At 42.5% G+C, this 16,414-nt stretch overlaps 1 protein-coding gene across 3 annotated transcripts in view; it reads left to right on the forward strand.

The window, feature by feature from the left end:
• Window positions 1–16,143, forward strand: part of kctd13 (potassium channel tetramerization domain containing 13) — a 33,183-nt gene extending 17,040 nt beyond the window's left edge. For all 3 annotated transcript variants that reach the window (XM_029726967.1, XM_029726969.1, XM_029726968.1), the window contains 2 exons: window positions 7,018–7,213; window positions 14,575–16,143. In XM_029726967.1, the coding sequence (XP_029582827.1) occupies window positions 7,018–7,213; window positions 14,575–14,811 (433 nt within the window). In that variant the 3' untranslated portion in view covers window positions 14,812–16,143. The remainder of the gene's footprint in view (window positions 1–7,017; window positions 7,214–14,574) is intronic.
• Window positions 16,144–16,414: the final 271 nt, after the last annotated feature.

Genomic DNA, 16,414 nt, shown 5'->3' on the forward strand with positions numbered 1-16,414 from the left:
AAATACCGCTGTTTTGTTCATGCGTTCAGGTAACTATCCGAAGGGTGACGCGCGAGCGCATTTCATGACAAAAAATGTCAAAATATTCCATTACTGTACTTCGAAGCATGTCAAACGCTATTTAAAATACATTTTTATGCTATTTTTCTCGTAAAATAGCGATAATATTCCAACCGGGCGACGACGTATTCATTCAAAGGCTGAAAGAAAAACATGGAGAATTCTCATGAACGCGCATCTCCAGTGTCACTGTCCTCAGCCTGACCAGTAACAAACAGAGCTGCTTTACTTACCCCAGATACTGCAGACACCCCATTACACTTTCTGGCGCCTTCTGAGAGCCAATGGAAGCCTTAGAAAATGTCACGTTACAGCAGAGATGCTGTATTTTTGATAGAGATGCCACAGAAGGAGAACAAATTGTCAGACAGGGCACTTCCTGTATGGAATATTCTCAGGTTTTGGCCTGCCATATGAGTTCTGTTATACTTAGACACCATTCAAACAGTTTTAGAAACTTTAGGGTGTTTTCTATCCAAACCTACTAATTATATGCATATTCTCATTTCTGGGAAAGAGTAGTAACCAGTTTAAATCGGGTACGTTTTTTATCCGGCCGTGCAAATACTGCCCCCTAGCCCCAACAGTTTAAAGCATATTTCCTGCAATTCTACTAATTTTGCCATGGGTGGACATTTTTACAGTTCTTGTTTCCTGCAATTCTACACATTTTGTCATGGGGTTGAGAATTTCAGTTTTACCCCTTTTAAGCCCAATGTTACATATACGCAGTAGTGGTGCATGGGTAAAATCACTGGGAAAGCAGGTTCACGTTTCAGAAATTTTACGTCCACTGTTTGGTTCTAGTTTTCAGAGTAAATAACTCATGGACACTAGAGAAGCTTAAACAAGATGAATTCTTCCCAAAGGGTCGACACAGCTGTATTCAGACAAAAACATGTTTCCACCACCACAAGTACAGTTGAAGTCAGAAGTTTACATAAACACATTTAAACTCAGTTTTTCACAATTCCTGAACATTTAATCCTAGTAAAAATTCTCTGTCTTAGGTCAGTTAGAATCACCACTTTATTTTAAGAATGTGAAATATCAGAATAATAGTAGAATGATTTATTTCAGCTTTTTTTTTTTCTTTCATCACATTCCCAGTGGGTCAGAAGTTTACATACATTCAATTAGTATTTGGTAGCATTGCCTTTAAATTGTTTAACTTGGGTCAAACGTTTCGGGTAGCCTTCCACAAGCTTCCCAAATTTTGTCCCATTCCTCCTGACAGCGCTGATGTAACTGAGTCAGGTTTGTAGACCTTGCTCGCACACGCTTTTTCAGTTCTGCCCACAAATCTTCTGTAGGACTGAGGTCAGGGCTTTGTGATGGCCACTCCAATACCTTGCCTTTGTTGTCCTTAAGCCATTTTGCCACAACTTTGGAAGTATGCTTGGGGTCATTGTCCATTTGGAAGACCCATTTGCGACCAAGCTTTAACTTCCTGACTGATGTCTTGAGATGTTGCTTCAATATATCCACATAATGTTCTGTCCTCGTGATGCCATCTATTTTGTGAAGTGCACCAGTCCCTCCTGCAGCAAAGCACCCGCACAACATGATGCTGCCACCCCCATGCTTCACGGTTGGGATGGTGTTCTTCGGCTTGCAAGCCTCCCCCTTTTTCCTCCAAACATAACGATGGTCATTATGGCCAAACAGTTCTATTTTTGTTTCATCAGACCAGAGGACATTTCTCCAAAAAGTACGATCTTTGTCCCCATGTGCAGTTGAAAACCGTAGTCTGGCTTTTTTATGGTGGTTTTGGAGCAGTGGCTTCTTCCTTGCTGAGCGGCCTTTCAGGTTATGTCGATATAGGACTCGTTTTACTGTCTATATAGATACTTTTGTACCTTTTATCCTCCAGCATCTTCACAAGGTTGATTTTGTACTTCTCGCACCAAAGTACGTTCATCTCTAGGAGACAACACACATCTCCTTCCTGAGCAGTATGACGGCTGCGTGCTCCCATGGTGTTTATACTTGCGTACTATTGTTTGTACAGATGAACGTGGTACCTTCAGCCGTTTGGAAATTGCTCCCAAGGATGAACCAGACTTGTGGAGGTCTACACTTTTTTTCTGAGGTCTTGGCTGAATTCTTTTGATTTTCCCATGATGTCAAGCAAAGAGGCACTGAGTTTGAAGGTAGGCCTTGAAATACATCCACAGGTACACCTCCAATTGACTCAGATGATGTCAATTCACCTATCAGAAGCTTCTAAAGCCATGACACAATTTTCTCGAATTTTCCAAGCTTTAAAGGCAGTCAATTTAGTGTATGTAAACTTCTGACTTACTGAAATTGTCATACAGTGAATTATAAGTGAAATAATCTGTCTGTAAACAATTGTTGAAAAAATGACTTGTCATGCACAAAGTAGATGTCCTAACCGACTTGCCAAAACTATAGTTTAACAAGCAATTTGTGGAGTGATTGAAAAATGAGTTTTAATGACTCCAATCTAAGTGTATGTAGACTTCCGACTTCAACTGTATATATACTCCAATTTAGGACCTCCTCCTTGTCTCCAATCCTTACATGTTCTGGTTCGACTGGAACAGGGTAATAGGGTAATAAACCATAATTTCTCCCTTCAGGGGATCTGACCTGATCTCAACCCCTCCTTCACCAAATCCGTAGATGTCCATCCGCTTCCCCTATAGCAGTCTTGTGACTTCCTCCCATCCACCCAACACATTCCAAAGCCATCTGTCTTCTACAGATAACGATAACGATTAACTTCTGATGTAAAAACCTGCCTCTTTCACTCCTTTATATACTATGCTTCTGCATCTAACAATGTTCCAAGTTTCACCCAGAATCTAACACCACTAAACGATTGATTTAGAGTCAGTGTGGATGAGGTGAGAAAATGATTTGCCACATCTTCAATTTAAGCCTACTAGAAAGTGTGTGCCCTCAGGCCTGGAGGGAAGCTAACTTTGAGTAAAGCCACAGTGTCTATGTATGCTGATGCTTCACCACTACACCAGTCAGCTACCACAGCAACTGAAATGACTGCAACTCTTAACAAAGAACTGCAGTTAGTTTTAGTGGGTGGCAAGGAATAAGTTAGCCTTAAATATTTCTATAACTTAAAGCATTGTATTTGGGACAAATCATTCACTAAACCTTAAACCTCAACTAAATCTTGTAATAAATAATGTGGAAATTGAGCAAGTTGATGATTAAACTGCTTGGAGTTACCCTGGATTGTAAAATGTCATGGTCAAAACATGTTGATACAACATTAGCTAAGATGGGGAGAAGGATGTCCATAATAAACCGCTGCTCTGCGTTCTTTAATTTTTTTACATTTTATTTCACCTTTATTTAACCAGGTAGGCCGGGTGAGAACAAGTTCTCATTTACAACTGTGACCTGGCCAAGATAAAGCAAAGCAATGCGACAAAAACAACACAATTACTGATGGGATAAACAATTGTACAGTCAATAACACAATAGAAAAAACGGTGTACAGTGTGTACAAAATAAATTGAGGTAAGGCAATAAATAGGCCAATAGTGGCGAAGTAATTTACAATTTAGCAATTTACACTGGAGTGATGGATGTCCAGATGAGGATGTGCAAGTAGAAATACTGGTGTGCAAAACAAACAAATATTGGGATGAGGTAGGTAGTTGGTTGGATGGGCTATTTACAGCTGCAGCGATCGGTAAGCTGCTCTGACAGCTGAAGCTTAAAGTTAGTGAGGGGGATGTGTCTCCAACTTCAGTGATTTTTTTTTTTTTTGCAATTCGTTCCAGTCATTGGCAGCAGAGAACTGGATGGAAAGGCGGCCAAAGGGGGTGTTGGCTTTGGGGATGACCAGTGAAATATTCCTGCTGGAGCTAGGGGTGGGTGCTGCTCTGGTGACCAGTGAGCTGAAATAAGGAGGAGCTTTACATAGCAAAGACTTATAGATGACCTGGAGCCAGTGGGTTTGGCGACGAATATGTAGCGAGGACCAGCCAACGAGAGCATACAGGTCGCGGTGGTGAGTAGTATATGGGGATTTGGTGACAAAACGGATGGCACTGTGATAGACTACATCCAATTAGCTGAGCAGAGTTTTGGAGGCTATTTTGTAAATGACATCGCCAAAGTCGAGGATCGGTAGGATACGAGGGTATGTTAGCAGCATGAGTGAAGGAGGCTTTGTTGCGAAATCGGAAGCCGATTCTAGATTTAATTTTGGATTGGAGATGCTTAATGTGAGTCTGGAAGGAGAGTTTACAGTCTAGCCAGACACCTAATTATTTATAGTTGTCCACATATTCTAGGTCAGAATCGTCCAGGGTAGTGATTCTAGTCGGGCGGGTGGGTGCGGGTAGCGATCGGTTGAAGAGCATGCATTTCGTTTTACTAGCATGTAAGAGCAGTTGGAGGCCACGGAAGGAGTGTCTTAAAAACACTATCAACAAGGCATGTCCTACACTTAGGAAAATTGCAATTGGCTCAGAACAGGGCAGGGCAGCACGGTTGGCCCTTGGATATACACAGAGAGCTACTATTAATAATATGCATGTCAATTTCTCCTGGCTCAAAGTGGAGGAGAGATTGACTTCATCACTACTTGTATTGGCAGCAGCTAATGGGGATCCATAATAAATACAAATACCATCTTCCTCTCTTATGTTGACAAAAGTCTATCACACTGCCAAACACAGTAGTGATTTTAGCATGTAAATATTGGTAGGGCAAACTCCCCACAAATTTTATGGGGATACATGCCAGCAAAGCCACTATACAACACTAAACAATACATTAATTGCACTATTACAGTGCCAACAAACTGTTAGGACCTACATAAAGCTGTCCCAACACCTTACCGCTACACCTGGCTATCAGCGGAGGCTTGTCTGGCAGTGAAATGGTTCATTCAGCCTCATTTACTGCCTTTCAAAAAAACACAGCTTTTTATATGTACTGCGACAGAGTTCAGAACACAGGCCGTTCTTACAATTTTCACCCTGTACACCAAGTCAGAACCATAGGATAAATAAAGGGGGCATATAAGCAGACAATGAAACCCATTACAATATTCGATGATGACATTTTGCCAAAACAGGCTATAGGCTACATGTGCACCACCAAGTCAGAACAGTAGGCTAAATTATGAGGGGGAAATTGACCAAATTATTAGGGTGAGGCACATGGGCTACTAACAGCTAAACAACATACACTTAGTATTTCTTTCTTAGCTACAGTATACATACACTGCCGGTCAAAGTAGCCACCCTTTGCCTTGATGACAGCTTTGCACACTCTTGGCATTCTCTCAACCAGCTTCAGCTGGAATACTTTTCCAACAGTCTTGAAGGAGTACACCCATATGCTGATCACTTGTTGGCTGCTTTTCCTTCACTCTGCGGTCCAACTCATCCCAAACCATCTCAATTGTGTTGAGGTTGGGTGATTGTAGAGGCCAGGTCATCTGATGCAGCACTCCATCACAGCCTGGAGGCGTGTTGGGTCATTGTCCTGTTGAAAAACATATGATAATCCCGCTAAGCACAAACCAGATGTGCTGGTGTGTAGCTGCAGAATGCTATGGTAGCCATTCTGGCTAAGTGTGCCTTGAATTCCCCACACCATCACACCACCGCCACGCTTCACGGTGGGAACCACACATGCAGAGAGCATCCGTTCGTCTACTCTGCATTTCACAAAGGCACGGCGGTTGGAACCAAAACCTCACATTTGGACTCATCAGACCAAAGAACAAATTTCCACCGGTCTAATGTCCATTGCTCGTGTTTCTTGGCCCAAGCAAGTTTCTTCTTATTGGTGTCCTTTGGTAGTGATTTCTTTGCAACATTTTGACCATGAAGGCCTGATTCACGCAGTCTCCTCTGAACGGTTGATGTTACTGTTACTCTGAAGCATTTATTTGGGGGGGTAGATATGTAGCCTATTTTAACCTATGTGTTCAACGTAGGCCTACATTCCATGAGACGTTTAAAAAACATTATGCAGGGCGTAATAGGTGACTGAAAATTGTGTTGTAGGCTATTGCGTTTATGTATGATGCAAGAAACTAATTTTACAAAATTAAATTCATTTATTAATACAATAATCAGACAATGTAGGCTACCTTTTGCCTATTGGCTTTTCTTTTGCATATTCAAGCCCGTCTCAAAATACAAACTGTTTTTTTAAGACAAAATCAAAGCTCTTACCTGACTCTTTTGAAAGATGGCAAGAAATGTTCAGGTTTTGTGCTTTTATTGGACGCAATCACTCTCCCATTGCTGACCAAAAAATGCTATAACTGGGCAAATAACTTGCTAAATAGCAAAGAATATCAACAAATGTGCAAGGTGAGGGCCGCAAAATCTGCTCTTTGATCTCAAAAGCACATATTCGACAGCAGATGATTGAAAGACCGCCTACTACATCAAAATCACTGAATCAATCTTGAGGTTTGTTGCATTGAAAGTGGCTGATACTATGTTGATTTGATCACAATTCCCACATTAGAAGGAAACAATCTGTTTAAGGAAATGTGTAAACTAAAGGGGCAACTCTAGTAAAGTTCAATCTCGCACGGGCCAGCATTTTTTTCTGCGCAGAAGTCCTGAGGGAGTTGCGTGGCTGTGTGCGCGCAACTTAAAGGGAACATTGCCCAGGAGTTTAGGTATATCCAATAGGTAGTCATGTTATAGCTGCTGTTGACTTTATAGGTGGTTCCATGCCCAAAGTCTCTATTTTAGCAAGCACTGCCACAATTAAGCTAAGCAACAAAAAAGTTATTAGTTACTGCCTACTCTTAGAAATGTAAAACCAAATATTTCACTTTGAGATTTCAGTGTTTCATGTATGTCAGTCATTGTTGCCAAGGGGTGATGCATCGCAAGTCAGGATCTCATGCTCTCTGCATGTGTATGTTGACAATGGTGCTGTCTTAGGGATTGACCCAACTCCTTGCTTTTCCCTCTCCTTCAGTAACTCGGACGACAACCTGCTGAAAAACATTGAGCTGTTTGATAAACTGGGGCTGCGCTTCAACGGGCGTGTCCTGTTTGTCAAGGATGTGCTCGGGGACGAGATCTGCTGCTGGTCCTTCTACGGTGAGGGCCGCAAGATCGCTGAGGTGTGCTGCACATCCATTGTCTACGCCACTGAGAAAAAACAGACCAAAGTAAGCCCAATTAAACCAATTTCACTCTGAGCTTCCACAGCTTAAACACTAACATTCAGGCTAGCAACATCAGGGTTTAGGTAAATGCTAGGGTATACAGTGCCTTCAAAGTATTTACACCCCTTGACTTTTTCCACATTTTGCTGTTACATAGTGGGATTAAAATTGATTTCATTTCAATTTTTGTAACGACGTGAAGTACTCTTGTTTCAAAGTAGATCAAAAATTCATACTTTTTTTTTAAGAACATTATCTTGACTAGATGAGTCAATACATGTTAAAATCACCTTTGGAAGTTATTACAGCTGTGAGTATTTCTGGATAAGAGCTTTCCACACCTGGATTGTACAACATTTGCCCATTTATTATTATTTTCAAAATTCTTCAAGCTCTGGCAAGTTGGTTGTCAGTCATTGCTAGACAACCATTTTCAGGTCTTGCCTTGTATTTTCAAGCTATTTAAGTCAAAACTGTAACTCAGCCACTCATTCACTGTCTTGGTAATCTATTCATGTTCGCATACGCCGACTCATGGACCCTCTATATCCAGGTTGCATTCGGACCAACTTTTGTATTTATTAGGGATCCCCAAACATATTAAAACACTTACATATAAAACAAAAGATACAGCAGTACATCATATTACACCACTACATATCTATAATACACATGCGCACTAGCACTCGGTGCACACAGGGAGCAGCGTGAACAGCAACAACGAAGAATGGCAGACATTGGATGAACATAAAATGTTAATATCTGTGAGTGATGAAGAAAAATCTGTTTCAGCGACAATTATTTGAATAATTCCATGTATCTTTTGTGCACAAAAGTGATGACTGAAGTCTCTTATTAGTCTGACCTCTGTGGCTGTCTATGGAAATTGTCTTTCTGGGCAGGGCGTCAGTTACACTGCAGCACCGACGCAAAACTGTAGGAGCAATCGAAACTGTTTTAAACAAAATTATACTGAACAAAAATATAAACACAACAATTTCAAAGATTTTACTGAGTTCCAGTTCCAGTAAGGAAATGTGTCAATTGATTAGGCCCTAATCTATGGATTTCACATTACTGGGAATACAGATATGCATCTGTTGGTCACAGATACCTTTAAAAAAAAAAGTAGATGCGTGGATCAGAAAACCAGTCAGGGTTTGCCTCAACCAGTCACCATTTGCCTCATGCAGCACGATCTCCTTCGCATAGAGTTGATCAGACCTGTGGAATGTTGTCCCACTCGTCTTCAATGGCTGTGTGAAGGTGCTGGATATTGGCAGGAACTGGAACACCTTGTTTGAGAAAAGCTTTTTGACAGTCTGGAAAATTTCGGATCTTTTATTTCAGCTCATGAAACATAGGACCAACACTTCATGTTGCGTTTTTATATTTTTGTTTGGTGTGTGTGTGTGTGTGTGTGTGTGTGTATATATAAGGAAATTGGCAACTCGTTCTCATTCTGCGAAATAAGGTAGGCTATGTGATTTCAACATCTGAACAAAGTGGACAGGCTAGCATGCTGTTCAAACAGTTGGAGGCGGACAGAATGGTGTATTCATAACAATTCAACTGTTATGCCCTGTTAGCTAGCTAATAGAGCCAAGTTCGCAAAACTTGAAATATAACGATTCCTATATAGATTAGCTGGCTACTCACTAGCACATGGGCTTGTGCTTATGAGATTGTTTAATTATTAGACTTGTGTTAATTTCCTATAATGCCTGCTACAAGAAGTGAATGTGCATGGTTCTGGTTAAATTTGTAACAAAATGGGCATTTTCATAGACTTGAAAGCCAGATCAGTGATTATTTTGGTAAAATAATTGTATTTATTAGTTGGTCTTATTTTATTTTACCCTTATTTTAGCAGGTAAGTTGAATGAACACATTCTCATATACAGGAATAACCTGGGGAATAGTTACAGGGTAGAGGAGGGGGTATGAATGAGTCAATTGGAAGCTGGGGATGATTAGGTGGCCATAATGGTATGAGGGCCAGATTTGGGAATTTTGCCAGGACACCGGGGTTAACACACCTACTCTTATGGTAAATGCCATGGGATCTCTAGTGACCACAGAAAGTCAGGACACCCATTTAACATCCAATCTGAAAGACTGCACCCTACACAGGGCAATGTCCCCATTCACTGCCCTGGGGCATTAGGATATATTGTTTTGGACAAGAGGAAAGAGTGCCTCCTCCTGGCCCTCCAACATCACTTCCAGCAGCGTCTGGTCTCCCATCCAGGGACTGACCAGGACCAACCCTGCTTCAGAGGCAAGCCAGCAGTGGGATGCAGGGTGGAATGCTGCTGGCTTATATTTAGCCTAGGTATAATTTCACAAACCCTGAATTCATCAGACTATTGCTGACTGTTTGAAATGCAGTGTATTTGACAATTATTTGTACAACAAAGCATTAGACAAAAACATGAAAAAAAATCTAGATACACTATATATACAAAAGCATGTGGACACCCCTTCAAATTAGTGGCTTTGGCTATTTCAGCCACAAATAAACTCAGCAAAAAAAGAAATGTCCCTTTTTCAGGACCCTGTCTTTCAAAGATAATTTGTAAAAATCCAAATAACTTCACAGATCTTCATTGTAAAAGGTTTAAACACTGTTTCCCATATTTGTTCAATGAACCATGAACAATTAATGAACATACACCTGTGGAATGGTCGTTAAGACACTAACAGCTTACAGAAGGTAGCCAATTAAGGTCACAGTTATGAAAACTTAGTAGAAAGGCCTCTTCAGTGTCCTGACTCTGAAAAACACCAAAAGAAAGATGCCCCTGCTCATCTGCGTGAACGTGCCTTAGGCATGCTGCAAGGAGGCATGGGGACTGCAGATGTGGCCAGGGCAATAAATTGCAATGTCCATACTGTGAGACGCCTAAGACAGCGCTACAGGGAGACAGGATGGACAGCTGATCGTTCTCGCAGTGGCAGACCACGTGTAACAACACCTGCAAAGGATCAGTACATCCGAACATCACACCTGCAGGACAGGTACATGATGGCAACAACAACTGCCCGAGTTACACCAGGAACGCACAATCCCTCCAATGCTCAGACTGTCCGCAATAGGCTGAGAGAGGCTGGACTGAGGGCTTGTAGGCCTGTTGTAAAGGCAGGTCCTCACCAGACATCACCGGCAATAACGTCGCCTATGGGCACAAACCCACCGCCGCTGGACCAGACAGGACTGGCAAAAAGTGGTCTTCACTGATGAGTTGTGGTTTTGTCTCACCAGGGGTGATGGTCGGATTCGCGTTTATCGTCGAAGGAATGAGCACCGAGGCCTGTACTCTGGAGGTGGATGGTCCGTCATGGTCTGGGGCGGTGTGTCACAGCATCATCGGACTGAGCTTGTTGTCATTGCAGGCAATCTCAACGCTGTGCATTACAGGGAAGACATCCTCCTCACTCATGTGGTACCCTTCCTGCAGGCTCATCCTGACATGACCCTCCAGCATGACAATGCCACCAGCTATACTGCTCGTTCTGTGAGTGATTTCCTGCAAGACCGGAATATCAGTGTTCTGCCATGGCCAGCGACGAGCCCGGATCTCAATCCCATTGAGCACGTCTGAGACCTGTTGGATCGGCGGGTGAGGGCTAGGGCCATTCCCCCCAGGAAATGCACTGCGGTACTTAATGCATCTGGTGGCCACACCAGATACTGACTGACTTTGGATTTTGAACCCCCTTCCCTTTTGTTCAGGGACACATTTATTTAATTTTTGTTAGTCACATGTCTGTGGAACTTGTTCAGTTTGTCTGAATCTTGCTATCTTCATACAAATATTTACACATGTTAAGTTGCTGAAAATAAACGCAGGTGACAGGACGTTCATTTTTTTGCTGCGTTTACGTGTATACAATCGAGCACATCGCCATAGACAAACATTGGCAGTAGAATGGCCTTACTGAAGAGCTCAGCGACTTTGAAAGTGGCACCGTCATAGGATGCCACCTTACCAAGTCAATTCGTCAAATATCGGCCCTGCTAGAGCTGCCCCAGTCAACTGTAAGTGATGTTGCTCCTAGATGTTACCACTTTACAATAACGGCTCAGACACGAAGTGGTAGGCCACACAAGCTCACAGAACGGGACCGGCGAGTGCTGAAGCATGCAGCGAGTAAAAATTGTCTGTCATCTAATGCAAGACTCACTACCGAGTTCCATACTGCCTCTGGAAGCAGCGTCAGCACTGTTCGTCGGGAGCTTCATGAAATAGATTTCCATGGCCAAGCAGCCGCACACAAGCCCAAGATCACCATGTGCAATGCCAAGTGTCGGCTGGAGTGGTGTAAAGCTCGCCACCATTGGACTCTGGGGCAGTGGAAACCCGTTCTCTGGAGTGATGAATCACGCTACCTGTCCGACGGAGAAATCTGGGTTTTGCGGATGCCAGGAGAACGCTACCTGCCTGGATGCATAGTGCTAACTTTAAAGCTTGGTGGAGGAGGTATAATGGTCTGGGGGGGGGTGTTTCGTGGTTCAGGCAAGGCCCCTTAGTTACGGTGAAGGGAAATCTTAATGCTACAGCATACATTCTAGATGATTCTGTGCTTCCATCTTTTTGGCAACAGTTTGCGGATAGCCCTTTCCTGTTTCAGCATCCCAATGCCCCCGTGCACAAAGCGAGCTCCATACAGAAATGGTTTGTCGATCGTTTTGAAAGATCTTTCCTGGCCTGCACAGAGCTCTGACTTCAACCCCATCGAACACGTATGGGATGAATTGGAACGCTGACTGCGAGCCAGGCCGAATTGCCCAACATCAGTGCCTGACCTCACTAATGCTTTTGTGATTGAATGGAAGCAAGTCCCTGCAGCAATGTTCCAACATCTAGTGGAAAGCCTTCCCAAAAGTGGAGGCTGTTATAGCAGCGAAGGGGGACCAACTCCATATTAATGCCCATGATTTTGGAATGAATGTTCGACAAGCAGGTGTCCACATACTTTTGGTCATGTAGTTTATATCGTGAATTCGCCATAAGTTCGAAAAAATGTAGATATGATTTTTATGCCATATCGCCCAGCCCTAATACTTATAAAATGATGTAGACAGCACTATGCTTGAAAATATGGAGAGTGGTAGTCTGTAATGTGTTGTATTGGATTTGCCCCAAACGTATTGTATTCAGGACACAAAGTAAAGTGTTTTACCAATTGTTTTGATGTATCACTTTAGTGCCTTGTTGCAAACAGGATGCATGTTTTGGAATATTTTTATTCTGTCAATTAGGTTAGTATTGTGGAGTAACTCCAATGTTGATTCATCTTCAGTTTTCTCCTATCACAGCCAGTAAACTCTAACTGTTTTAAAGTAATCTTTGGACTCATGGCAAAATCCCTAAGCGGTTTCCTTCCTCTCCGGCAACTGATTTAGGAAGGACGCCTGTATCTTTGTAGTGACTGGGTGTATTGATAAAATGACTAACTTCACCATGTTGAAAGGGATATTCAATGTCTGCTTCCCCCCCATCTACCAATAGGTGCCCTTCTTTGCAAGGCATTGGAAAGTCAGTGCTCGACTCAGGGACCTTACAGATAATCGGATGTGTGGGGTAGTCATTCAAAAATCATGTTAAACACTTATTGCACACAGTGAGTCCATGCAACTTATTATGTGACTTGTTATGAACATTTTTACTCCTGAACTTATTTAGGCTTGCCATAACAAAGGGGTTGAACACTTATTGACTCAAGACATTTACGCTTTATTTTTTTTCATTCTTCAAAATTTCCAAAAAACTATTCCACTTCACATTATGGAGCATTGTATATATGCCAGTGACCAAAACATCTCAATTTAATGTCTAAAAAGTAAAGTGGTGTGAACACTTTTTGAAGACACTGTATAATGGTATTCAATACTTAATTGGTACAGTGCCTTCGGAAAGTATTCAGACCCCTTGAATTTTATTCCAGATTTGTTATGTTACAGCTTTATTCCAAAATGGATCTACACACAATACCCCATAATGACAAAGCGAAAACGTTGTAAATGTATTAAAAATGTAAACTGATACCTTATTTACATAAGTATTCAGACCCTTTGCTATGAGATTTGAAATTGAGCTCAGGTGCATACGGTTTATATTGATCATCCTTGATGTTTCTATAACTTGATTGGAGTCCACTTGTGGTAAATTCAATTGATAGGATATGATTTGGAAAGGCACACACCTGTCTATTTAAGGTCCTATAGTTGACAGTGCATGTCAGAGCAAAAACCAAACCATGAGTTCGGCAGAATCGCCCGCTGAGCTCAGCAATGTGAGACAGCAATGTGTCAAGGCACAGATCTGGGGAAGGTTATCATAACATTTCTGTAGCATTGAAGGTCCCCAAGACCATTCTTAATTGGAAGAAGTTTGGAACCACCAAGACTCTTCCAAGAGCTGGCCGCCCGGCCAAACTGAGCAACCCACTCCTCAGTAAAAGGCACATGCCAGCTCTCTTGGAGTTTGCCAAAAGGCATCTAAAGACTCTCAGACCATGAGAAACAAGATTCTCTGGTCTGATGAAACCAAGATGGAACTATTTGGCCTGAATGCCAAGCGTCACGTCTGGAGGAAACCTGGCACCATCCCTACGGTGAAGCACGGCGGTGGCAGCATCATGATGAGATGTTTTTCAGCGGCAGGGACTGGAAGACTAGTCAGGATCGAGGGAAAGATGAACGGAGCAAAGTACTGAGAGATCCATGACGAAAACCTGCTCCAGAGCGCCCAGTACCTCAGACTGGGGCGAAGGTTCACCTTCCAACAGGACAACAACCCTAAGCACGGAGCCAAGACAACGCAGGAGTGGACATGTCTCTGAATGTCCATGAGTGGCCCAGCCAGAGCCCGGACTTGAACCCGATCGAACAATTTCTGGAGAGGCCTGAAAATAGCTGTGCAGCGACACTCCCCATCCAACCTGACAGAGCTTAAGAGGATCTGCAGAGAAGAATGGGAGAAACTCCCCAAATACAGGTGTGCCAAGCTTGTAGCGTAATACCCAAGAAGACTCGAGGCTTTAATCACTGCCAAAGGTGCTTGAACAAAGTACTGAGTAAAGGGTCTGAATACCTATGTAAATATTTTCCGTTTTTTTTTTTTTTTTTTAATTAGCAAAAGTTTCTAAACCTGTTTTTGCTTTGTCATTATGGTGTATTGTGTGTAGATTGAGGTAAAAAAATACAATTTAGGACATTTTAGAATAAGGCTGTAATGTAACAAATTGTTGGAAAAAGTCAAGGGTTCTGAGTACTTTCCGAAGGCACTTTAATATAGAATTCTGTATGCTACCCATTCTTTGCCTCGCTGTGTCCTGCTCTTCCTTTTCCTTTTCAGGTGGAGTTTCCTGAAGCCCGTATCTTTGAGGAGACCCTCAACATCCTCATCTATGAGAATGGGCGTGGTTCTGGTCCGGGAGGCGTGGCCCTTTTGGAGTCATCATCGCCTGGGGCCAGCCAATCAGAGGAGGAGGGGGCCAGCGCAGGGGACCGAAGGGTGAGGAGGATCCACGTGAGGAGGCACATCATGCACGACGAGAGAGGACACGGCCAACAGACTGTGTATAAGGACTGAGAAAAAGGAATGAACTGTGGGGATAAGGAGAGGATTAAGAGAGGGAGTTAGCGGCAGGGTAAAGATACAGGTTGTTTGGCGGCGGGGTGTTTGCATGGAGAGGTTAGGGCGGCTGTTTAGTGGGGGGGGTGGGACAGGTTCTTATGTAAGGAAGCAGATGTGGGACTTCAAGATGCTTATTATCAAGGATAGATATTATTTTTTGGTGCCCGATTGGGGAAAACAACCCCTAACCCAAAGGTGGTACTAATACACTAATGAATGTGCACACTTATGGGAGAAGGGTAGAGAGAATTGGACCACAGCATAGGTCTGCAAATACCTAGGGGCTAGTTTGGGCTATCCCGACCAGGTTTGGGTGGTGGTTATGTGACTGGAAGATGGATGGGTTCGCTGGTTCAACTAAGGTACTTTAACTGCACTTAAAGGGAACCGGGATGGTGGAGTGGGGTGGTGGTAGTAGGTTAGAGGAAATGAGACTGCTGAGCATTGCTGGATGTTTATTCCTTTTGAATTGATTACTGTTGTATGTATTTGTCTATTTATTATTTTGTTAATTTGTCCTTTTATATAACTTTAAATACATTATTTATTATTTATTCTGTATAGATGAGGTGGGAATTGTGTGTTGAGGGTGCTGATCTGATTTGATGTTTTGACCAGTTTACGCACTGATCACTTTCCTAACCGAGACTTGATGCCATGCTCATCCAATATGTTGAGGCAATGTCACGTATGGCCATGTCATGTTTAACTGCCATGTGAGTTCATGTTTACACATTGACTTGCTAAATCATGTTTTAATATTTTTTGGTCCAAGATGCTACCGTGCCCAGTTGAAACAGGATTTCATGTTGTGTCTGATGGTGAAATCAGGCTTTATTTGGCTCTCTAAAAATCATGTTTAAGTCTTTGTATTCAATTTGGTACATATTCCTTCCTCACACTGAAGTCTGATCACAAAAAGCGAAGATTTTTATTTTATTTTTTTTAACAGGTGAAATGTCGGAAGTGATCTGAACCTGGGAAGTGTTTTTATGTCCCAGTGGTTATTGGACACTTGTTAACCCATTGAAGCATGTAATCTGGCAGGTAAATCTCACATCCTAATCCTATAAAAAAATGTTTGGGGCAGTCCTGGAATAAAACGCATTTGCAAAGAATGTTTTTTAATACAGGACTAGGGGCTTAATCTGGGTCAACCGTCCCATAATGTCTGCCAAGATGCGGAAACCATTTTTTCCCGTCAAATGTTCTTTATGATATTGTAACTATCTGGGGTTTTAGACATTTTATGGACCATCAACATTCTCAATAAAAGTCTAAAACCTGCATCTTGGTGTTTTGTGTGTTGGATCGAGTGGAAAATCCCACTCTTCCTGTCCTCTTAATCTTCTCGAATGGACAGAGGAATTTGCATTCACCTTTCCATTAATGCAGGTGAATGACGAGAAGGCCGCGTTATACTATTGAGATCCAGGCTGTATCACAACCAGCTGTGATTGGGAGTCCCGTAGGGCGGCACACACTTGGCCCAGCGTTGTCCGGGTTTGGCCGGTGTAGGCCGTCATTGTAAATAAGAATTTGTTCTTAACTGACTTGC

The sequence above is a fragment of the Salmo trutta genome, chromosome 32 (genome assembly GCF_901001165.1).
Source record: "Salmo trutta chromosome 32, fSalTru1.1, whole genome shotgun sequence".
Lineage (NCBI taxonomy): Eukaryota > Metazoa > Chordata > Actinopteri > Salmoniformes > Salmonidae > Salmo > Salmo trutta.